General features: G+C 42.7%; 1 protein-coding gene across 7 annotated transcripts in view; it reads left to right on the top strand.

Moving 5' to 3' along the window:
• The window catches only part of SRGAP2 (SLIT-ROBO Rho GTPase activating protein 2), a 220,182-nt gene that overhangs the window by 144,295 nt on the left and 55,353 nt on the right, over positions 1-20,534 (top strand). For all 7 annotated transcript variants that reach the window (XM_012760312.3, XM_012760302.3, XM_075996905.1 and 4 more), the window contains exons 5-7: positions 8,787-8,849; positions 16,850-17,065; positions 17,708-17,836. In XM_012760312.3, the coding sequence (XP_012615766.1) occupies positions 8,787-8,849; positions 16,850-17,065; positions 17,708-17,836 (408 nt within the window). The remainder of the gene's footprint in view (positions 1-8,786; positions 8,850-16,849; positions 17,066-17,707; positions 17,837-20,534) is intronic.

Raw genomic sequence — 20,534 nt, 5'->3', positions numbered from 1 at the left:
GAAGAAAATATTGGTGTAAGTCATCTTCACGACCTTGAATTAGGCAATGGTTTCTTAGATATGACACCAAAACACACACAACAAAAGAAAAAATAAATCAGTTGAATTTCATCAAAATCAAAAACGTCTGTGTTTTAAAGGACACTATCAAGAAAATGAAAAGACAACCTATGGAATGAGAAAAAAATATTTTCAAATCATTTATTTCATAAGAGTCTAGTATCCAGAATACATAAAGAACTCTTACAACTCAACAACAAGAAGACAAACAACCCAATTAAAAAATAGACAAAAGGCTTGAATAGGTGTTTCTCCAAAGAAGATATACAAATGACCAACAAGCACACGAAAGGTTGGCTTTATGCTCCTCTCATGTCCAACCCTGGCACCTGGGGTGTCAAGAAAATGCTCTCAGGCCAGGCGTAGTGGCTCAAGCCCATAATAACAGCACTTTGGGAAGATGAGATGGGGGGGTGGGGGTCACTTGAGGCCAGAAGTTTGAGACCAGCCTGGGCAACACAGTGAGACCTCATCTCTACAAAATCTTTTTAAAAAATTAGCCAGACATGGTGGTGTGCCTCAGCTACTTGGAAGGCTGAGGCAGGAGCATCACTTGAGTCCAGAAGTTTGAAGCTTCAGTGAGCTATGACTGCCACTGCATTCCAGCCTGGGCAGCAGAGCAAGATCCTGTCCCTAGAAGAGAAGAGGAAAGTGCTCTTTTCATAATTGAACCCTCAGGAGCCTCTTCTCTCGACAGTAGGGTTCTAAGGCAACTCCAAGACTTCTAAAACTACACAGATCCCTCAATAAATTGGCTTTGCTTCTGGGTTCCTCTTTATTTTAAAAGTATTTTATCAGCGATTTTCCCAGTGCCCCAGGCATTTCCTGTACGGGTGCTGCTGACTGTTTTACTTCCTACCAGGCTGCCCTCCTCCTCTTGGTAGTCACACTGCCAATTTTCACATGAGCTCTATTAACTCCTGTTCTTCCAGCCTCCTGGCCCAGCCATCTGGGAGCCACACAGGCATTCTTCCCAACCCCCAGCTCCTAGAATTTCTTATTGGAGTAGGGCATATGCTTTCAAGCACCTTATCATTCTGGCTCCTTTTTTTCCCCCCTTCTTTCCCAGTTCCAGGCCACTGATTGCTTTTCCTCCTGAGTTCATTTTACAGGTGCTGAGAGATTTGAGTTCTCGTGTTGCCTGTTTGCTTTTGTGTCTTTTGTCCCTTGTGTCCTTGTCTACTCAAGGGTGCCCACAGTCACCTAGACACCATTCCTATGCCTTTAGTGTCCTGCTTGGGAAATGAATGATCATTCATCTTCAGAATAACTTCAAGAAATGCTTTGTCATGAGAGATCAGGGCCTGAAGACCTTACACCCCCACTCAAGTCTCAGACTTGATTATCTCTTCCATGTTAAGGGATGTTGTTTTGAGCTTATTTTCTTAGTATTAGGACAGATCATTCAAAGAGAGTAAAACAACCATGGAGGAACATTCAGAATGTTATAGGACTGTGCTGTCAGAGGTCCTAGGAGAGCAGAAGGCCTTTAGCCTCTTCCTACTCCAATCCCCAACTCCCCTATCCCAGCCCAGCGGTATTCAATCTTGTCTGGATTATGTGTTTCTCTGACAAGAGGCTTGGTCAGTTGTAACCGAGCAGAGTGAGCATCCACAGAGGGTAGAAGCTGAATCCATGTCAGGGAATGGATGTTCTCCCACAGCCACTGGTATTACTTGTGAGTTATCAATTAAGTGTTACTGCTCGCAATGCAGAGTTCCTGGAAAAGCCTTAAGGAAATGGCTTTCAGAAACAAGTATCCTAGAGGAGATCCTAGATTTCATTAAACCAGAACTTGATCATGGGTAGTCTTGGTATTCTGTGACCTAAGTCGTAGGGAGCTCCTACCTTTGGATGTTTAATTTATGACCCCAGTTGAACCATGTCCTACTTGTGCAGCTGAGAAGGATCTTTTCTGTTTCATCTACCTGGAGGAATCGAAGATAACGACATCTTTCTTAATTCCTTTCTACCACCCCTGGCCCCACCATTTCCTCCTTTCTGCCAAATATTTTTGTCATCTTTATTTTGAGTTTTTTGTTTTGTTTTGTTTTCTTTCCCCAGGAAAATTGCGTTATTTCTTACAGTCATTGTTACTTTAGTTTTTACTAAAACTGGAGAGAGAAATGGATTGTGCAACAGCGGACATTAGGAAAAACGAAGAACCATTTCCCCTGTGTGTCCGTAGAGCCTCATTGGAGGAATCATGCCTGGGAAGTGGCTTCCGGAGGCCTTTGCAAGTCCACATGTCATGAACATATTTGAGAGTACGTAAGGAGGCAGCATAGTGCAGTGGAAATCAAATGGATGTTGAGAAGGCTGGATTCTAATGTTAATATTAGCTAACATTTGTTGAACATACTAGGTGCTATATTCTGTTTTAAACACTTTACACAGATTATCTCATTATTATTATTACCCTATTTTACAGATGTGGAAGCTGAGGCACAGAGTGGTTAAATAACTTACCCAGGGTCATATAATTGCGGAGTAGAAGCAGGATTCAAACCATGCTCCAGAGCCTACATGTTTAACCTTCTTCTAATACTGCCTGTGTTCCCTGATAGAATACTGAATAGCTGTGTGACTCTGGAAAAGTCATTTCGACTTTCTGGACTCATCTCTGAAGTGTAACCAAAGAGAGTTTATGGGGATAACCTCTGATGGAGTTTCCACTTTTAATAATCTATGTGAAGAAAATGCCGCTATATTGTTTTCTTGTCATTATGTGAAAGCATAGTGTTTAAGCCTGAACTGAATGTTGATTTAGTTGATTCAACAGCTGATTATTTTATGGTTATTGTGTACCAAGCAGTGAGCTGAGCACCACGGAGGATTCAGAAAGATGCTTCAAAAGTTATCATCTGTCTCTTCTATTAGTTTAAGATGGTTTCATGTTTTAGTAGCTTTGGGATTTTTTTTTTCAGACCAGGTTTTTCAGATGATTAAACAGAAATCAAGTTGAGAAATCATTCATATTTCAGAAGATGAATCCTGAAACTTGTATTGGGTCTTAAATTTTGTCTAGTTTCTGACATTTTCTTTTAATATATAACTTTGTCACTAGCAAAGTTTAACAATACCCATTAACTTCTGAGTGAAGGAGCTACTGGTGAGATTAGTTTTTATGGTGCTTGTAAGCTTAAGGGATTCTTTAAAAATGGAATGTGACCGCTTTGGGAGTCACTGATTCTGAAGAAATAGCATTATAACCTGAGATATCTATTACTAATTTAGAAGGGCAAAATTAAAGAAAAAGAATTTAATGTGTAATAGCTGGATTTTTTGAAATCAGATTTCTGTTTCTAGCAAGCTGTATTCAACATCTTACTTGCTCAGGAGTTAGGTTATAGTGTTGGAAACCTCTTGGCTGAGATAGGAACAAAAATTGATCTTAAACTGAAAATTAACTTTAAGAAATTTCATTTCTAGTAATGCTTTTGAGATTGGAAGGATTGCATTCTGATGGGCTCAGACATCAGATTAATGTCCATCTTTCTGAGCAGATTGTAAACTTTTAAACTATCTGTTTCGTATTCAAACCACAAGTGCCTGACACATCATAGAGGTTCTATAAATATTTGCTGATGGATTCTTTATTGCTGGCTCCCTGAAATCCAGCCACTTCTCCCTTGCCAGGATCCAGTAATTGAACCTGCTTTGAAACATCCAATCAGCCACATTAACAGGGCAAGTTATTTAACTCCCGTCTTGGTTGGTGGGCTCTTATCCTTAAACTGCTATTTTCTTTATTCATTCCACAATGACAGTCTTTTGTATGTACCCAGTCTTTTTAAACCTGTGTATAGTGACTCATTAATGAGTTGTAAAATAAGTTTAGTGAGTTATGAGCAACGTAAAAAAAATAGGAAAGAGTAGGAACTATTATATGTACTGCACATAAGTACTTTTATTGTAGGCACGCATATTATATTGTTACAATAAAAAGTATATTTTTTGAACATCTTGATCTACCCATCTTCAGGAGGCAAAAGCACCTCTGGTGTCCCTCTTGTGGCAGCTCCTAGCCTACCTCTTTATAAAAGTCTTACAGTTCAGTATATTTATATTTTATACATCCTTGGGCTCCCCAGAGTATGAGGTTCTAACTGGAGCTCAACTTTTATTAGAGCCATCAACGTGGTAGCCAAACCTATAAGTGAATGCTAAATAGAAAGAGCCTTGCTTGCATATATGCAAGTAGCATGGTCGAGAGGAAATCTGGAAGTCATTCCTGAGCTCTGACCTGCTCTGTCACCACCCTCTGAACCCCTGCAACCTCAGCACCCAGCCTCACACGGGGCCACCTATTTTGGTAGACTGAATTAGGTGGGGGAGAGGCCAGACACACTGCTCACCATCACCTAGCACTGTCCCTGCTGCCAAACAGCCACTCCTTTTAGCCCTGTCCTCGCCACCAACGGCATTTCCGGCAAAGTGCCAGCTCATGAAACTTGGCCTCTTTGAAGTGGTGAGCGAGTACCCCTGAAACCATCACCTTATGTCTGGTGGCATTTCTGCTGCTGCCAGAGCTTAACATAGGGTCATATCCCTTTCCTCTGAAATCTGTAAAAGTAAATTTAATTTTAAACTGAAATTTTTTAACAGTTGGTCTCTGAAGAATCTTTGGGGCGAGAAGGGGATGCTAGCACTGGTAGATTATATGTGTGCCCTTGAAAATTGGATTCTTTTTTGGAAAACTGCTGACACAGGCTAATCAGCACAGAACTAAATGGCCCTACTGTTTCTACCTGCTGACAGGCTCAACCTCGGGATGGGGCTGAAATTAGCTCTTGTCTCACCACATGGCAGAGATGTGCCTTCCTCTCCCAGCCACCTCTTTCATGCAAATAGGGGGCAATTTTGGGCCTGTCAAGTAATACAGCTTTGAAGTGTAGATAGCCAATAAACAACAACCCCACCTCACTCCCAACTTGGAAAGCACATTAGTGTTCATGTAAATAGAGAATAGGTAATAGGTAATTTCCCAGATGAGAACTGGTTTGAAAACCCTCATAATTGATGTTCTTTGGGAAATGTTAATAGGCAAGCCCATCCAAGCCCAGGAAATGTACAGATTTAAAGAGCTCTGAAGGTGAAAGACCAGCCTAGTGTCTAGGTAGCCCAGACCATGTAGCTCATGTTTCCTTACATTTCTGCTCCTGTATCCTTCCTGTGAGCAAGGAGGCTTTGGAACATTACAGTCTTGCAGAGAGGGTGCTGTGCATTTCAGTTCTGTTTCCATTGCTGTTATCTGTTGCAAAAGGCAGCTTCCCTACCCATTTTGTAAGCCCACAACTGGCAAGAGCTGTTGCAATCTCATTGTCTTCCGATCAGCCTCTCCTCGGCAGCAGGCAGAGTGAAGCACACTCTGGCCAAATGGTTGTGGCGAGTTTCAAAATAAAAGATCCCAGCCTCAGCACACCATCTCACTTCCCATCCCACAGAACGAGCATTGTTAACTGTGCCACATCTCTATTCTAAATTTAGGCATCTTTTTTTTTTCCAGGCAAAGATTACTATGCAAACATTTAAGAGAAAAACTTTGCCCAGAGTAATTTCCAGCCCCCCCCCACTTCTATTTGGTTTCCTGCAATGTTTAGATGACTCATTCTCTTCCAAGAAATTTTAAAGAAAAGACATGCAGGCTGTATATTAATGCACAAAGACTACTCTGTAAATTCTCTTTTTCTTCCCTGCCTAGAAACCCCTTGCTTTTTTATAGGGAATGGAAAGGCTCTACAGTCTTCATTGTCATGTACTCAGCCTCATCAGGTTTTGTTGTTCTCAGGAATAAATGTCCCCCTTGTCTTTGGGTGGGGCCCCCTTGTGGCTTCCCAGCTAGGTCAGCCCCTCCGCAGTGGCCAGCACGGAAGCCCTTCCTGGGGCCACGCTTCCCACCAAAGGCACACAGTTGAGGTTTCTGAAATAGCGCGTTGCCTTTTATCATCTGTGAAAGGAGAGACGCTGACAATTTCCTGCCTCTCGCCTTGTGTCAGAATTGTGCCTGATTGCTAGGGGCTTTATCGTACATTGCAACTGGGTGAGCTACTTGTGTATTCCCAGCCCAACCCTCAGCCAGAGGGAGCGGTAAGTTAGATTGCTTCAGCAGCCTGTTCAAATAAACAGGGATAATAGTTGAGGGGTCCTCCCAACTAATCAGTACATGAAAGGAAACATCTGCCTGGGCTTAATTGCTATTTTATTGGTTACACTTTCCCCCTTCTCCCCTTCTCCCCCCTTCCCCACTCTGGGACTAAGTTATTTAAGTCATGGGTAAGCAACAGGGTGGAGGAATAGGAGCTTTCTCCTTTAACCTCTGCCATTTAAACAGAAGGAAGTAGTAAGAGAGGACGGGAGGCTGGTAGGGGGAGCTGGCCTGGAGGTGGGAGGGCAGGGCAGTGGGAAGTGATACTTGTGGTCGCTTCCTGACCCTGTTGCTGACTCTGGGCTGGCAGTGAGTCATTTTGCCTCGCTGCACCTCCTGGGGCCTCTGCTGCTTCGGTGAAGCTCAGCTTTTCTCTCAATGGGGAGGAGAGGCTGGTGTGTGGGAGCATAGACGCAGGCCATTCCCTCTGGTGGCTTCTCCCAGCAGGGGAGGTCATTGGATGGGAGACACTGGGAATGGTGAATTTAAGACTGGCAAGGTGCCCCTGAAGCCATCCATTTTGTAGAGCATCTGGGTCCCTAAGGAGAACTTGCTCATTATCTTCTATGCTATGGTGTGTAGCTAACCGACTGTTCATTGAAGGAGGGAGGGGGTGTTTGAAACTAACATGGACTCAGGAAGCCAGGTAAAAGATCTTGTAGGATCACAGAATGGCAAAGTTGGGAAAGACTGTAGACATGTTTTAGCTGAAGGCTTTCGTTTTATAGAAAGGAAAATAGAGGCCCAGAGAGATTAACCAGGTTGTCTAAAGTTATTTCCTTGGCAATGGAGGAGCTGGGAGGAGACTCTTGCAGTTGCTCATTTAGGGCTCCTTCCACCCCTTTTCCCACTACCAGTGGTAAAAATTCATGCCTGCTCATGACAGAGGTCACACATATGTTATATTTAATAATGAATATCTTAATAGAAAAATGGACAGAGAACACCTTAACAGAAAAATAGCAAACCATAAAAGAAAAAATGAAAATGACTGATAAACATGTTTTTAAAAATTCTTGGCCTTACTAGAATCAAAGGACTTTACAATAGATAGCACATCAAATTGCCAAGACAAGAAAACAGTGAAATAGCATTCTTGCATCCTGCTGGTGGTATTTTAAATTGGTACCATTTTTCTCAAGGGCAATTTAACAGTATAAATGAGTAGTCTTTGACCTAGCAATGTTACTTGTAGGAAAAAATAATGAAAGGTATGTGCATAGATTATATACAAAGTAATTTAATATACCACATTTTTTATCACAAAAAATTAGAAACAAAGTAAATGTCCAAGAATAGGAGCTACATCAATCTATATTAAAATGCAATAAAGGAATAACACATTGGGAAATGCTCACAACATATTTGTGAATAAGTTACAAAACAGAGTTTATAATGCCATCCCAATTTTGTAAAAATAATAATGAGAGAGATGATTAAATATATATATATATAACAAAGTCTAGAGTGGTGATTTCTTAGTGACAGAAAGTAAAGGTTATTTTTGTTTTCTGAGGTTTTCTACAGTTTCCTTATTTATTACAATAAACATATATTACATTTGTAATCAGAAAAAATATTTTTAAGATAAAGATGTATGTGTCTTGATAAAAAGCAAAGATATTAAATGAATATATTTCTGACATGAAAGTCCTCTTCCTTTCTTTGCCTAAGAGCTAATCTATCGGGGCAGTATTATACCTTCTATTTGGAGGGCATTTTTGGTATCCGAATTTTTAGTAGGAAAGAACTAGAAGGAGCTGGCAGAAAATAAAACAAGGGCTTCCTCTCTCAATGACCCAGTGATACCAATCTGTTTTATCTCCTACCTTCTTGGGCTTGGTATATAACACTCGCTATAGAAGATGTGACAGTTTCCTTCCTGCTTCCTCATTCTTCTCTATTTTTTGCTGCTCTATGTAGATGTCAGTCTTGGGTGGCAGCAGCAAAGAATCTGAGAGCTACTACTGCTCAGAATTAACCAGTTGGAGACCCCTTAACATATATTCTCAGAATCAAGTAACATTAGCTAATCTCACAAGTAGTCAATATTGAGGTACCACTGCCCTGGGAGTTTGGGGTTGAAATAAAGCAAGTGAGAAATATAGTTCCTTCCTGCTTGGAGTTTCTTATTTAGTTAGGGACTTTGAAGTCCTTGAATGTTTATATTCTTTTTCCTATCTCATCCTATTACATACACAATTTTCCTTTGCAATCCTCTGGAATGCTCAACTTACAAGTATCTGAGCAAGTATGTTCCACCTAACAACAGTTGCTAGGTAGGATGTGGCTTTCAGGACAGCCCTTTGGGGACCAATAGAAAAATCAAAGGCTACAACCCTCCCTCCACATGATTGCCTTTGCTAGGCTATAGAAAGGGCACATTTCATTTTATTAAAACTCTTTGAGTAATCTGACCATAATTGGGTCTGATTGGAGTGGTTATCTGATTTGCTGGGTTAAATAATGGGCCTTAATTGAGTCTGGGTTATTTGTAGAGCTGATGCTGCCTTGCCTTTGTTGCCCCCTCCTTCCTCCTTCTGTTTCCCAATTAACCTTCATTCCTCTTTCCTTGCAGAGTAAAGAAGTCGGCCAGCAGCTCCAAGATGATTTGATGAAGGTCCTGAACGAGCTCTACTCGGTAAATCAGATGGGTTGCTTGGCTCTTGAACAAGCAGAGGGAAAGCAGCATTTGGCAGCTTTCAGCCACAGTCACATCAGCAACAGAACTGAACTGAGGTTGAGGACAGTGCATGGTCCCCACTGGGGGTGACCCCACCCATCTCTTTTTTCACGTTCTTATTTTCAAAACTGAATGAGCCAAAAAGTACTTTCTCAAAATAAGATTCCTCCTCAGCTGTGCAAGCTCGTCCTGGCTTTCTTTGGGGCATGATCACTAGAGACCAACCAAGGCCTAGGTCACCAGCACAGCTGACCCCATTAGCAGCAAACATGGGACCCTGAACCTAATGGCAAGGACATAGCCTGCATTGTACCATTAATATATGCTTCTTGGAAAGGATTTATTGTTCAAGGTTTTGCATCAGATCCTGAAATAATCTGCAGTTCTGAGACTAGAGCAGGTGCTCTAGAGGAAGTACAGAGTCCTAAATGCCCCTAATATGAGGGATCACTTCAGGCAGAGAGAACTTTGCACCAGCTTCCTGGAGTTTTATAAAGGCCAAACCTCAGTGAAGAAGTAGGCTGTGGGCTTGGAGAAGAGAACACAATCTGTTCTGAAGTGACTGGCACTTTAAGCACATGATGCCAGTGGCTGATGCGTATTAATTCATGCACTGAGAGGTACTCATGATTGTTTCTCCTCCAGCCATATTTCATTAATTATAATTGAAATAAACATACTCTTACGCACATGCACACCAAGGAAATTCCTGTTGTCATACAGGGAATACTTAAACTGTATAGCTAACACCTTTCAGGGACCCTTCTCCAGTTCGCCTGTGCCAGTGCTCTGTGTCATTCTCCAGGGTTGCCCCATCCTGTTTGGAGGTGAAATTGATTCCGTGTTTACTTGCTGCCCCCATCTTTTCTTCCTTTCCTTTCCTTTCCTTTCCTTTCCTTTCCTTTCCTTTCCTTTCCTTTCCTTTCCTTTCCTTTCCTTTCCTTTCCTTCCCTTCCCTTCCCTTCCCTTCCCTTCCCTTCCCTTCCCTTCCCTTCCCTTCCCTTCCCTTCCCTTCCCTTCCCTTCCCTTCCCTTCCCTTCCCTTCCCTTCCCTTCCCTTCCCTTCCCTTCCCTTCCCTTCCCTCCCTCCCTCCCCTCCCCTCCCCTCCCCTCCCCTCCCCTCCCCTCCCCTCCCCTCCCCTCCCCTCCCCTCCCCTCCCCTTCTTCCCTTTCCCTTTCCCTTTCCCTTTCCCTTTCCCTTTCCCTTTCCCTTCCCTTCCTTTCCTTTCTTCTCTCCTCTCTCCTCTCTCCCCTCTCCCCTCCCCTCCCCTCCCCTCCCCTCTCCTCTCCTCTCCTCTCCTCTCCTCTCCTCTCCTCCCCCCTCCCCCCCTCCCCTCCCCTCTCTCCTCTCCTCTCCTCTCCTCTCCTCTCCTCTCCTCTCCTCTCCTCTCCACTCCTCTCCTCTCCCTTTTTTCTTTCTTTCTTTCTTTCTTTCTTTCTTTCTTTCTTTCTTTCTTTCTTTCTTTCTTTCTTTCTTTCTTTCTTTCTTTTCTTTCTTAATTCACAAAAAGAACAGGCACTGGTGACATGCATCACAAGCATTTGGGATCAGAGAACTCCATGTTCTTGATCCAGAAGCCTAGGTGTGGCCATTTTGTCATAGCAACTGTTAAGCAAGTAAATAGGGTAGAATCATATGACTTGTCTCCAGTGATGCTCAGTTTTGCTCAGTTTTTGTTTTGAATTTCTACTTGGTGACTCTTCCGCGCCAAAGCCAAGCAGATAGATGGTACCCTTTGGTTCAGCTCCCAAGTTTTCACTTCTCTCAAATGAAGTTAAGGCTTTTTAAAATTAGAAACACGTCGATGCGAACCATTTTCAGACTCGATGGGTTTCCTGAACCTTGTCTTTTTAATGCTTTACTTCTGCTTTTTATTTTTAGAGCATCTACTAGGCACCAAGAAGAGCTATTACTCCTTTCTACTGGCAGAGAATTCCCTAAGAGAGAAAATGACACATGTAGTCATCATATAAATCCTTTTATTTTTCCTGTAAGCATCTTGAGCCTCTGCTATTTGCAGCTGTTTCTAGGGAGGAGTAGGTTGGATAACCAGCAAACTGCAAGCCATCCAGTGCGCCGCTTCTGCAGTGGGACTCGAGGCAGCAAAGGAAGAATGGTATCTAAGGATCCGTTCGCTAGAGTCCTAGATCTTTTCATATGCAATGATTTTCAAAAATGGAAATGAAAGTCTGTAAGCTGTGTCCAAGCGAGAAAGCAAACTCTGGAACTTGCTTCTCTGGTCTGAGGAGGGCCATGCTGCTACCCATGACTGCAGACTTCAGGCAGTTCAATATTGGCCAGCTGCTTTGCTGGCCACTATGGAGAGGCCACAGTCAAGGCAGAGCATAAAATCTTCCCACTGGTGTTCAAACTGAGAATTGCCTAAATGTGCTGTCCCGTACTATGAGGGACTCTTATAATCTGTCCAAGGCCAAAATTAAAATTTGATTTTTTTTTTCCTCTAATAGGAAATGGGAAGCGAAAAAAGGAATAGAAGACACTAGAAAGTTCCAGAGAAGGCAGAACAGTCTGGTGCAGTGATAAACAGAGTGATTTTTCTCCCTAGGGGATATTTGCCAATGTCTGCAGACAATTTTGGTTGTCACAACTGGAGGAATGGGTGGTGCTACTGGCATCTAATATTAGACTTAGAGGCCAGGGATGCTGCTAAAATCCTACAATGCATAGGACAGCCCCCCACAACAAAGAATTATCTGGCCCAGAATGTCAAAAGACCAAGGTTGAGAGACCCTGGTCTAATGACTGGAGTCTCCTGAGTTAGGCAACTGAGATTCTGCCCTGTCTTGACTACTAGCTATATGAACTTGGGGGATACTCCAAGCCTCTGTGACCCTGGTGTCTCAGTATACTCAATGTACTGATAGCTCCATATCCTGGGGGCAGAATAGTTGGGGGTTATACTTCCTGAAATATCAGACTATAGTGAAGGGTCAAATGAGTTTGCAGATTCTATAGGCCATTAGAAAGTTCAGAGAACAGACATATGAGTTATTTCTTCTGGAAAGTGAGGTAAGCTTACGACTGGTCTGAATAAGACACCATGAGATTGGAGTGACTGTCCCAGTTTACATACAACTGAAGAGTTTCCTGAGATTTGAGACTTTTCCGTGCTTAAACTGGGAAAATTCCTGGTTACCTTGCATGGGATAGCGGTTTCTTCAAGTAGGAAGTTGGAGCTACTGTATGCTGGCTTTGGGAAGCTACTTGCTGTATACACATTTGCTCAGAGGAGTCAGGAAGAGAATAAAGGAGAGCTTTCCCCTTATTTGCTCACCAGGAAGGCAGGAAAGGGCCTCTCATTTTAGTGACTTTGTAGGCAATAGAATTATCTGGGACACTGGGAAAAGGAAACAAGGATATAAGAAATGCACCCTATTTTTCAGTGCTCTTCTTACCTCGTGTCTATCCCTGATGCCCATGAATACTTCTTTTTGGGGGACTGATTACCCAAAGGTTGGTAATTTAAGTACTTTTGAACTTGATGATCCCAGGTGTTCCCAAATAAAAATGCCTTTGGGAAGAGGTCCAGAATCCCACCACAAGTGGCCAGCTGCCCCTCTGCACCTTCCTCTTTTTCTGCCTGAAGGGCCTTTGATTTCCCTGACTTGGCATTCTGTGCCAGGGCCCGCTCCCCACAGCTGCTATTCAGAGAGCAGCCCCAGTGAGCATGCTTCTCCATGTGTTTCCCCCATAATGAGCTGGCTAGTGTGTGAGCCGTGGCATAAGTGGTTTTCATTTTCTAACTGATGCTCCAGGAATGCCTTTGAAGTCAGACCACACTGCTTCCCAAAGAACTTTGGGATTCTCTGCTGCCTCAGTTGTACTTAGAGGCCGTGTCTGAAAAGGCCTAGCAAGCCCCCACAGGAAGAAGGAGTGTATTTGAAGCCACATGGATTGACTGAGTATGAAGGGTCAAGAAAACTCTAGAATAAAGAAAGAACAAAGAGGGGTCAGGACACTCTGGAGCTGTTATGTCCCAGAGGTCTTAGGCTTCTGTACTCTCCCTAAATATATAGTCCCTCGACTGGGTGCAGCAGCTGCTTGCTTGCAGAGCTACTTTAGACTGGAATTTAGCACCTGTTCCCTCCAAACAATGGCAGTTAATAGTCTCCCAACTCTGCTTGTCTATTTGATCCTGGCACTAGGCAATACAGATGCAAAAAGAAGAGATGTCCCTAAACCCAAGACATTTAGTTTTAATGAGGAAAGACAGAAAAATAAAGCAGCAAGTAAAAAGTGAGGTGATAACTCTTACATATCTGCACAGAGGAGAGGCATGAAGTCAGGCTCCTTGGAGGAATACTTGAATTGCATCTTAATTGCCAAGAACTCTTTTATTGTTCTCTACATGTTCCTTTTTTGTTGCATCCAGCTCTTGTTTCATGACGCAGATCTTTTCATTTCTCATTTCTCTCTCTCTAAGGCTACTATTGATGTATTGTTTTCAAAGTTTTGTCTCTCTGTATACTGTTTCCTCTAAATTGCTAGTTTTGGTCTTAGTCTTTCACGTGAGATATTTCCTTAAATGTGTGATAATCCTTTGCTGCCTGCTCACATTGTAAAGTGGGCACTAAAAAGTTCTGTGTCAACTGTGAACTTTACTGTAGGGTGATCAGACTAGGCTGTGTTCTTGGGGCAGCCCTGACATCACTATTTCTAGGTCTTTTATCTTGGGTGTTCAGATTACTGAGAGAAGGCATTTCCGATCTCCCACTTATGTCTGGGAGTGGAGTTGTCAAGAGGCCTGGAGCATCTTAACATTCAGTATAGAACTTTCAATTGATCCTCCTGTTCATACCCCTATCCCCAGCTGAGCCTGGTGTCCCCTAGTCCATGGACCCCCTTGTCTTCCACTGCAGTAGTGAAGGGGATCTGGGAGTCTCCCTGTTCCCAGACTTTCAATAGTCCCTCTTGTTTTTAGCTCTACCTTCATCCCACTGCTACCAGCTTCTCTTAGGGCTTCTGTGATATAAGTCCAGCTGCTTTTTGGCTCTCCCTACTTTTGGTTTAGGATTCAGTAGGTCACTTACTACTTGCCTACATGCTTTTTGGCTTCTGCTTCCATTCTTTTTGTTTTCCTCAGTTTATACCTAAAAAGTAATAAAAACTTTTTTTCTAATATTTTAGTGTGGCTCAGGGAGGGAGCAGAGCTAAATGCATGAATTCAATAGTTATTTTTTCAAAGTAAAGTAAATATTCTATGTAGAACTGAAAATGTAGACTTTTGATTTTTTTCTCCCTAGTTTGTATTTGCCTCGCTATACATATTTCTCGAAGTCTTATCTTGACCTCCCTATTTCCTCAGTTGCTTTGGCATCACTTATTAAAGCTTCAGCCTCTGGGTGCCTGAGTTTTCCCTGGAGTTGGAGGACACTAGCAATGTTTCTCCCTTATTTCCCCAGAGATGAGATTCAGTGTCATTAAATCATTTGGGGAGCCACTTTGATTATAAAACCACCATTGCCTATATGACATATTTCCCATGGAGAAAAAAGGAAAACACAAAAGAAGGAGTGATTCCTACCCTTAGGAATTTAGTTTCTTAGGTTAGGTGGTGTTTTACTCTCTTTTGACAAAAGAGGTTTTTATGTTTTCTTAGGGGAAAGGAACAGTGTAAGTTGCTGATTTTTATTACTTCATTTGTTGTCTGGTTGGCAGTATTCTTTGAGCTCTTTTTTATCTGTTATGTTCATGCATAGTGTTTCCTCTATCATGCACGTTTATGAAATAGAAAATCACTTTTTTAAGAACATCATTTACTATTATCACTGTTCATTCCAGCTTTTGAATCCCTTGGTCAGAGTCAGGTGAAAAAAGAGAAGAAAGGAGCATCCGTCCCATCTACAGTAATTCAACCAGGAGAACAGGTGCCTCCTTCCCATGTCTTAGTCAACCCGGGAAGCTGGAGGTCTATTTGAATTACTTAGAAAGGCTTTTTAATGCTATTGGTTGTTAAAAATATTTTTTCTCTTGCATGGAGAATATGCAGAGTATAATCAGACTGGATCTTAGGGGAAATGGTGTCATGTTCAGAACAAAATGAAGCTGATTTAAAACATTCTGCAACCAAATGAGACATAATTCAGACTCGAATGTACTTTGATTTTGTTAGTATTCCAATATTCTGTATTTCTTCCTTCACCTCCAGCTAATCCTAAGGGTTATGAGTATACCTGCAAAGTGCCTCGAACCCAGGTTTTCTCAGCACCACTGACATTTTAAGCCAGATAATTCTTTGTTGTGGGGGGCTGTTCCGTGCATACGGTGTTTAGCAGCATCCCTGGCCTCTACCCATTGGATGCCAATAGTAGACCAAAAGTTGTGACAATCAAAAATATGCACTTATGTTGCCAAATGTCCTCTGGGGGCCAAAATAGTTGAGAAGCAGTTGAGACACTGCTCTAACTCAGGTTCATAAATGGAAGCAATTTCTCTCTTCAAGACTGTCTAGACCATTCTTAACCTTTCTTCCCAACTAATTCAGCTCCAGTCCTATGCAGAGGAGAGTCACTGCTGCTCAGTGGCTAGGATCTTAGTCTTTGGAGTCTGACAGACCTGGGTTTGTACCCCAATTCTGTCATTTACTAGTTGTACGACCCTGTGTGTGACAGTTAATGTCTTTGAGCCTTATTTCCTCATGTTTAGAAATATAAATAATAGCATGTTTTTCACAGAGGTGTTGTGAGAATCAAATGAGGTGACATACATACAGCCCTGGCACATAGCATGTACTAAGTGATAGAGATGAATATTAATATTGTACCCTCACTTTCCTCTGTCATTAAGAACTCCCACACACGACGCACATCCACCCCAACTCCTACACACTCTAATTCTCCCTCTCAGAGAAATTTCATGGCATGAACATTTCAGCACTCTTGAACTTCAGACTGCTTGGTTTGTTATCAAGCAGTTTTAATTCCTAGAAAGAAGCTGGAGGCTCCTCGTGTGGAAACAGAAACCCCCAGCAGAGCAGAGCAGGCCCCGTGTCACTGGAAGTAGTATATTTGGGAAGGTTAGAAACAAGCTCAAGTTCAGGCTTCCTGGCCTCCCTGTTAAAAAACAGGATTAGACTCCTAGATAGTCACTGTGATGGAAAATTTGAAAATTACATCCCTCTCCTTTTATATTACCTCCTTCCTCTGGGAACCCTAGTTATACTTGATACGGATTTTACTCCCTCCCAGGCAGGCTCTTACCTGAATTGTACAGATTTACAGTCTTATAGGGTTGTTGTCTGATCGTAGAACTGCTAGGATGAAATGAGAAAATGTATGTGTGACACTTGTCACAAAGCCAGGGATGTACTAAGTGCTCAGTAAATGACAGTTGCCATTGTTATTGCTGCTGCTGTCCCAGTTGCTGTGAGAGAAGGTGTTTGATCTGGATAGAGCAGGCCAGACAGATCCCCAGAATGCCAGACCAGCAGAAAGAGCTTTTGGAGCCTTTTTCTCTTCCCCATTTTATATCTGAAAAATGAAAACAAAGTCTAGGCTACTCCACAGGCTGTACTTCCCTCTTTGGGTTCCCAACCCACCCGGGAAGGCTTTGCCCCCGGGGTCTGAGAGCTGGTGCTGTTGTTTCCCATCTACTTGGTATTGTGAGATGGCTAAGCAATAGAAATCACTTGGCCGATATAAAAGAGTGATGATTACAAATGATAATAAATAGAAGTTAATAATACATTATGGACAGACATGCAGTCATTTCAATAAGAAGCCACATTGGCTCAGATCAAATACTGCTTTCCTGTGCCTTAAAGTGGTCTTTAATATATAATGTTTGCTAAACCAAATGCTTCTGGATTTTTCCCTTAGGGGTGTGAGGCTATTGCTTCATGGGGGAGAGGTCCCGCTGAGTCCCTTAGTCTGTAAAGCAGAGAAAGAATTGACCCATTGGCTTGACCTCTAGGGGTGCGGCGGGGGGGTGTCTTGCAGGTCATGAAGACGTATCACATGTACAATGCCGACAGCATCAGTGCTCAGAGCAAGCTAAAGGAGGCGGAAAAGCAGGAGGAAAAGCAAATCGGTAAATCAGTCAAGCAGGAAGACCGGCAGACCCCACGCTCCCCTGACTCCACAGCCAACGTCCGCATTGAGGAGAAACATGTCCGGAGGAGCTCAGTGAAGAAGATCGAGAAGATGAAGGAGAAGGTACGTAGGCTCCGGTAACTATAGGAGCTGGGGACCAACGTTCTGGAAGCAAGACTGATAGGGCTTTCCCAGTGGGCACCAGGAAGAGCAGAATAAGGGAGCTCTGGGTTCCTTTAGTGCCTAATGACCAAAAGCGAGTCCTTGCTCTTTGCCCTGGCAGGAGTACTAGGTAGGTATTGGAAGAACTTGGGCACATAGTTCCAAGTTTTTAACCTCTAGCAGATAAACAAAAACAGGTAGTCACCTTTCCAAATCCATTTTCCACATACAACTCAATATCCTATTGCTTTAGGGGATGGGAGGAGACTGTGAACCTAGGGTTTGGCTTCAGGTATCAGGTGTTCGGGGACAGGATAGTGGCACCTCCTTCAGAGTGGCAGTGCCAAGATGGAGAATGGTATTTGAACGTAGAATCAAAGTGGGGCACGCATCTGAAGTAGGGAGCCTCATTAACCTTTCCTGGAATGATCTACATTATGCCCTCGAATCTCATTAAACAGAATTAGAACCCAATTTAAGGCAGACGTGTATAGGGAGTAGCAGCACAGTTCTGGTTCTTGAATGTACTGTACTTTAATCTTTTAGAGAACAATCTCTCCTTTTAAAAAAAATAATAAAATTGAACTTCTGTTCCCTTTTCAGCGCCAAGCCAAGTACACAGAGAATAAGCTGAAGGCCATTAAAGCCCGGAATGAGTACTTACTGGCTTTGGAGGCAACCAATGCATCTGTTTTCAAGTACTACATCCACGACCTGTCTGACCTTATTGATGTAAGTGCTTAAAGCCAGGGGCCTACGGGCACCTCTTTTCTGGTTTCAGAATCCTGGTCAGACGTTCCCCAATTTCATTGTTCAGACATCTGGGGCATTTTGAGAACAATTATGAAGGTAGTAGCCGTGATCCACCAGGGAGCTTGCCATGTATCAAGTACGAGGTGAAGCAGTTTATATTTTATCTCATTCAATCGTCACTACAATTCTGGGAGGAAAGCATTATTATCTCTATTTTTATAGATTAGCATTCAAAGTATTTAGTGATTTACCCAGAGTCAGTTAATATTATAAATGACAGAGGCAAACTTTGCACCTAAGTCTGATTTCTAAACCCATGCTCATAAACACTGTACTCTTCTGTCTGCCAGGAAATACTCCCTTACATCTGCTTCTTGAACATAGAACTGAGTGGCAAGAACTAAAGAGTTAGAATGCCATACCTTACATTTATATATCATAGCACTTAATGTTTCTTGCTATTAACTCATTTGATTTTCACATCACCCTTATGGATAAGCATTGCTATCTCCAATTTGTAGATAAGGAAGCTAGGGGCCCAGAGGGTTAAGAGACTTACCTGCCAAGGTTACACTGCAAATGAGGGTCCTGTCGAGAAGGTATCCAGATGACCCTGACCTCTGGCCCAGTCTTTTTGATATGTGACACAAAGATGATTGAGAAAAGCAGGTTAGTAGGCACATGTTTGGCATGGGGCAAGCACAAGGGATAGGCTTTTTGTCTTTGGCCTTGTGAGTCAGCCTTGGCCTTGTTTTTCCTGCTGTTTCTCCTCCAACCTTATAGTTGGGTCTTGTAAGCCCTCTCACCTGCAGACTGCAGTCTGGCCCAGTTCCTGATCCAGTCCTATGTGAAGCTATGTGAATACACCCTTTCTCACCTCTCCCCCTAGTCACCAAAGTAGGGCTTCTGGAGCCAGCTGATTTAGCATCGGCAGCTCAGTCTCTGGGGCTTGAGGTATATCCCAGCCAGTCTTCTCTTCGACACCTGACACTTGCTCCAGGCTCTTGGCGGCAGCAGCTGAGCCTTGCAAGATTCTAGCCAGATCTCTCACGCTTTCCTGCCTCAGTTTCTCCACAAGCAAACCTGCCACACTATACATCATGTGGAGTTCTAGTCCAAGATTCACTGTTATATCACTAGCTGTGTCATCTAGGATTGTCACTGAACTGTTCTAGAAATCTGCTTTGTTTCCTACCCCATCTCTTGCCCCCTCTAACAAACTGAAGAACTGGACTAGATCATTGGGACTTTAATCTGGCCTCACATCAGAGTTGCTTGGGCAACTTTTCTAAAATACAGATTCCTGTCTCCCTTCAGCCAGGGATTTTTGGTTCAGTAGGTTTTAGTCTCTTAATGTCCTGAGTGTCACAGTCTCACTGGGTAAGTGGAGCCCTGGTCCCTGTCCAAGCACTTCTTTGTTCCCTCTGCTTGTTGATGCCAATCTGAACACTGTCCTTCAATGGAGGTCAAAGCCCTAAACAAGATCCTTTCTCCTCCTCAGGGGAGCAGCTCCTCACTGTTGGGAGAGAGGCCTGTTCTCAGCCTAAGCAAGAGAATCAGTTCTTTCTTATGGACAATTTCTGCTACTTGGTAAAAAATTGGACTAGGCAGTCTGCCATACCTCTTCTACTGGTTCGTTCTTTTCTCCTTCTTTTGTCCCCAGGGCAAGTTCTCTACTTTTCTCACCAAAATGCTGACTTCAGGGGAACAGAGGGGATACTGCTGTTTCTGTTACTACCTGTGCAATCCATAGACTGTCCGTCAGGTGTGAGCAGGTGTTTTAAGATCAGTCCAAGAAGCAAGCTCTCTTATTCCTTACTATCATTGCATTTAAAAAAAAAATCTGGTAAGAGTCCAATTTCACAGGATATGGTGTAAAGTGCCATTGAAAAAGAAGCCTCTTAGAACTCAGCAGGGCGTGGGTCTAGGTCACTGTGAGCAAGTCCAGGCCACATGGGTAGTAAAGTTGCTCTTATTTCTTTATTGCTATGTTTTGGTTGTATATTATTTTGTTTATTGTTTGTTTATATTTTTCCTAGGATGAGAATAGATTTTTTTAAAAAGCTGATAATATTACTCTGCTATATAATTGTTCAGTAAATATTTATTTAGGGTGAGGCTATGTGCTCAGCATCAAATGGAATGTAGTGGTTTTTGCCCTGGAGGTATTTATAGAGTCTATGACAATGTTTTTTAAACTGTGGGTCAGATCCATTAGGGGAGTCATGAAATCACTTTTATGAGTTTGACCTGTTTTTGCAAATGAATAGACCAGGCTAGGCTAGAGTTAGAAAGAAAATATCAGGGTGTATCCTACTAGTAAGGTTAAGTTTTATTGTGTAAAACATTTATGTTACATGTGTATGTACGTGTGTGCGTACGCATGCGCGCGTGAGTGTGTTAAAATATAAGACGTATTTCTTACTTTGAGTTGGGGATCAAAGAGAAGTTTGAGAGCCACAGTACTATGAACAGGGGAAGATCTCTAGGCCTTCTCTGTAAGTTCTGTGAGGGGAGGAACCAAGGGTTTTCTTTCCCTCAGTAGCCCCCGTGTGTTAGTGCATAGCTGAGCACGTAGTATGTTCATTGAAGGAAGAAGGGAAGAAGAGCGAGAGGAAAAAGATGATCCCCTAAGCTAAGATTTTTTTTCTTTTTGTGCCTTTTAATATTGTTTTGA

Source organism: Microcebus murinus, chromosome 23, assembly GCF_040939455.1.
Source record: "Microcebus murinus isolate Inina chromosome 23, M.murinus_Inina_mat1.0, whole genome shotgun sequence".
In the NCBI taxonomy this organism is placed as follows: domain Eukaryota; kingdom Metazoa; phylum Chordata; class Mammalia; order Primates; family Cheirogaleidae; genus Microcebus; species Microcebus murinus.
The sequence above is the reverse complement of the archived record's forward strand: the minus strand, read 5'-3'. Positions and strand labels throughout refer to the sequence as shown.